Source organism: Choristoneura fumiferana, chromosome 13 (genome assembly GCF_025370935.1).
Source record: "Choristoneura fumiferana chromosome 13, NRCan_CFum_1, whole genome shotgun sequence".
Classification (NCBI taxonomy): Eukaryota; Metazoa; Arthropoda; class Insecta; order Lepidoptera; family Tortricidae; genus Choristoneura; species Choristoneura fumiferana.
In genome coordinates, this window is record NC_133484.1 from 8,278,408 (window position 1) to 8,281,895 (window position 3,488).

Sequence of the window (3,488 nt, forward strand, 5' to 3'; positions counted from 1 at the left end):
AAACAGCAACAAATAGCGTAAGTTAAATAAAAAGCTTGTAAAACCAACGGGAGTTGATGATGTTGGTATCTTCGATTCAATGAGTGTTTTTTTTTTATTGCGCAGAAATAAACGATAACATAATAATAATTTCTTTATCGGGGTGAGCCCAGTTTATTGCCTTGCCATTGCTTTACTCAGTGGGCCTCCAGAAAATAATTTAAATTGTTTTCTTCAAATATAAGCTAATTTAGCTGTGAAGAGATTGATATTAGTCGTTTTTAGGTCAATTGTACAGTCATAAAAATCGGTACAGACATCGCGTCAAATACAATACAATACAATACAATGACTCTTTATTGTAACAGGTACCTACACAGAGAGAAAAAATAAAAGGTAAGCAATAGGCGGCCTCATCGCTTAAGAGCGATCTCTTCCAGACAACAGCATGTATACAAATATGTCGGTAATGTACATACATAATATATTATGCATAGCCCGAAGAATCGCAAAACTAAAGGGGCACATTTTGCTCGCAGGACTGATGGCCGATGGGGTCAGAAGGCTTTCAAATGGCGTCCGCGGACCGGGAGACAAGCTTTCGGTAGGCCTTCAAAAAAGATGGAGCGACGACCTGGTTAAGATCGTGGGATCGCGGTGGATGCGGAAAGCACAAAACCGGTCTGAGTGGAGAGCCTTGGGGCAGGCCTATGTCCAGCAGTTGACGTCTTTCGGCTGACATGACGATGATGATGATGATGAATATAATGAGCTTAATCGTGCCGACTAAACAATATCATTGATAAACCTCCTTCGGGCAGTCGGGCAAAAAAAGACTATAAAGTTGACACTTGAAACACATTGGCTATTTCGAGATTATCAAATTAAATAACGCTTCAATCGCGACTAATTAAATTTATTGGAAATTTTACGATAGTCACGTATAACATGTATGTAAAAGCCAGCAGTACAAGTGACCTCACAATTCTACACGTTATTTACAAAAAAAACTACCTATATAAGATTGAAAATGATATTCAATTCAAGAGCCGCTTTACGCCACCTAACGCGCAACCTTTGGCAGTAATACTATGATAGTCTGGGTACCGGTTATCTTAAACAACCCATTTTAGTTTTAGCACATATGCCGCCATCGAGGATTTACCTAGCTCGATCATATTATAATAAATAATAATAAATAATATTTTATTTTTCGACCAACTTGGATCATTGATCAAATACAATTGAATAAAACTTATGCTAGTGTTAGTTAAAACATAACAGACAAAACAAGGACAACTACATAACAAAACATCACTAACACAACATTCAGGTATTGCGCCGCACGTGTACTTGACAACAGTGGTTAACGTACGGGCAATCCAGTCTGTCTGCTATCATGCGCAGGACACTGTTGGCGCTAGCCCTGACTCTGCTGGCCAGAGATGCGCATCGTTTACGCATTATGGCGTAAAAACAGTCCACACGCGCCTCCGCGAACATCCCCGAAGCGCTGCAGAATCGCGGTAGCCCCATCAGCATCCTGAACGCGTTATTATATTGAATACGCAGAGCGTTATACTGCTTCTGCGTGTAGTTTGCCCACAGGCTGCTTGTGTAAAAAGTTGTACAGTAAGCTTTAAATAAAGTGATCTTTACGTCGTTCGAGCAGTAAGCAAACCTGCGGGCTATCATATTAGCTCTTACAGACAACGCTCTGCGTTCACGCTCCACATCGGCATCGTCCTTGAGGTCAGATGTAACTAAATGTCCTAGGTATTTGAATTGGTTCACCATACGAAGTGGTAAACCATTTAGCTTTATTGGTGGGACAGTCAGGGGATATTTGCTCTTACCTCTAAAAACCATGCACTCCGTTTTATTAACATTATACACAAGACCGTGGTCAGTCGCATATCTTTCACATATGCGAATAAGCTTATTCAACCCACAGACGGAGGCGCTCAGCAGCACCATGTCATCCGCGTAGCTTAAGTTGTTAACGCACACTATGACATATTATGTCGCCTCAGGGTGGTTTAAAACTTTGCTGAAGCCATCTTGATTAAATTTATAGAAGACAATAAAAAAAAAAAATAACGGTTGTTGTCGATGTGTTGATTTTAAAGTTCACTTTATCGGGATGTTTTAAAAGTTTAATTTAAAAAGAATGCTACAGCAAAATGATGTTTACACAACCAACCTGACGGAATCAGTAAACAACGGTGTGTAGAGGGAAGGAACACAAACTCTGTATATGCAAAATGTCTGACTAAAACTCTAAGCTAAAACGAAAATTCAGTTGTGTGTTTTCAGGTCCCAATCCGCACTGGGCCCGCTTGGGAATAATGGCCTAAGCCCTCCTAATGGGTCCTACTGAAAAACAGCGTTGCGGTTTGCTGTAACATTATGCTGAGTGGGGCCCACTTTATACTATTCGATGTTATTTTTTTATTCTTTCCATCTAATGTATTTTTATGTGTTAATAAATGTTTCTCTCTCTCTCTCTCTCTCTCTCTTGTCCTGGTCGGAGATCCTGAGAGGAAACCTGTGCCCAGCAGTGAGACATCTATGGGCTGGGACGAAAACTTTAAGCTTAAGTTCTAAAGTCTACTTACAGTCTAATCTTATTAAATGAGCAGACTTTCAGCCTTCCACATGTCTCAGTGCTGCAAGACAGTGCATACGTGAAAATTGGTATGGATGGGCGGTGGTGATCTCTTACCATCAGGAGACCCACTTGCTCGTTTGCCATCCAGTCGTATAAAAAAAAAAAACATGCTTTTATGTAATGTACTTATCCGATAGTTAAGAAAGCATGGAATACAAAAGAAGTAGAGGACGACCGCTAGTTAGGTACGTGTTACTAAACCGAATATCCAAATCTTCCAGGAACATTTGGACCTAAAGTCAATTCTGGTTAGATTAATCTAGCGCCGCAAGAGGATGAGAGTCAACCCCAATATAAAAGTGGAAGAAGATGGGAATCTCACTAAAAGCACGTCTGCCTACAGCCACTATTGTAATTTCACAATTATATTTGCTGAAACCAGTATAAAACCTACCAACATCCTAACGAGCACTACTCTTTCCAAGCTAAAAATAATTGTCCTTATAAACCTACATGAACTTTTGAAAAACACGTCGCGGCGTTCAAAAGGTTCAGCTGACGTCACCGAGATCATTTACGCAACCCTTCGCTGTCAAAAAACGGCACGTTTATGCGTCAACACGGCATACGGGTGTATTGAGCGTTACGCATAATTACAAACAATGATATGACAGTCCGTGCCCCCATCCATCACGAGACTCCAGTGAACCGCGGTGATGTATGGCTACATCGCAATAGGATCAAACGCTAGGCTTTGTGCCGCGGAAATTACGTTTGGATGTGTCTTACTATGTGTACTCGTATTGTAAGACTGTTTATTAAAACTACTACCTAAGTCGTTCTACTCTAAGTTAGGCAGCATTTGAAATCTTTTTGTAGTAATTATCAATCTTTCATT

At 40.4% G+C, this 3,488-nt stretch overlaps 1 protein-coding gene across 1 annotated transcript; it reads right to left on the reverse strand.

The window, feature by feature from the left end:
• Window positions 1-1,229: 1,229 nt before the first annotated feature.
• LOC141434412 (uncharacterized) lies at window positions 1,230-1,965 on the reverse strand. The gene has a single exon (XM_074096829.1). The coding sequence runs from the start codon at window positions 1,954-1,956 to the stop codon at window positions 1,309-1,311; it is 648 nt and encodes a 215-aa protein (XP_073952930.1). The 5' UTR covers window positions 1,957-1,965; the 3' UTR covers window positions 1,230-1,308.
• Window positions 1,966-3,488: the final 1,523 nt, after the last annotated feature.

Bases quoted from the DNA above. Each gene is read 5' to 3' on its own strand.
- LOC141434412 (XM_074096829.1), bottom strand. From the start codon at position 1,956: ATGGTGCTGCTGAGCGCCTCCGTCTGTGGGTTGAATAAGCTTATTCGC.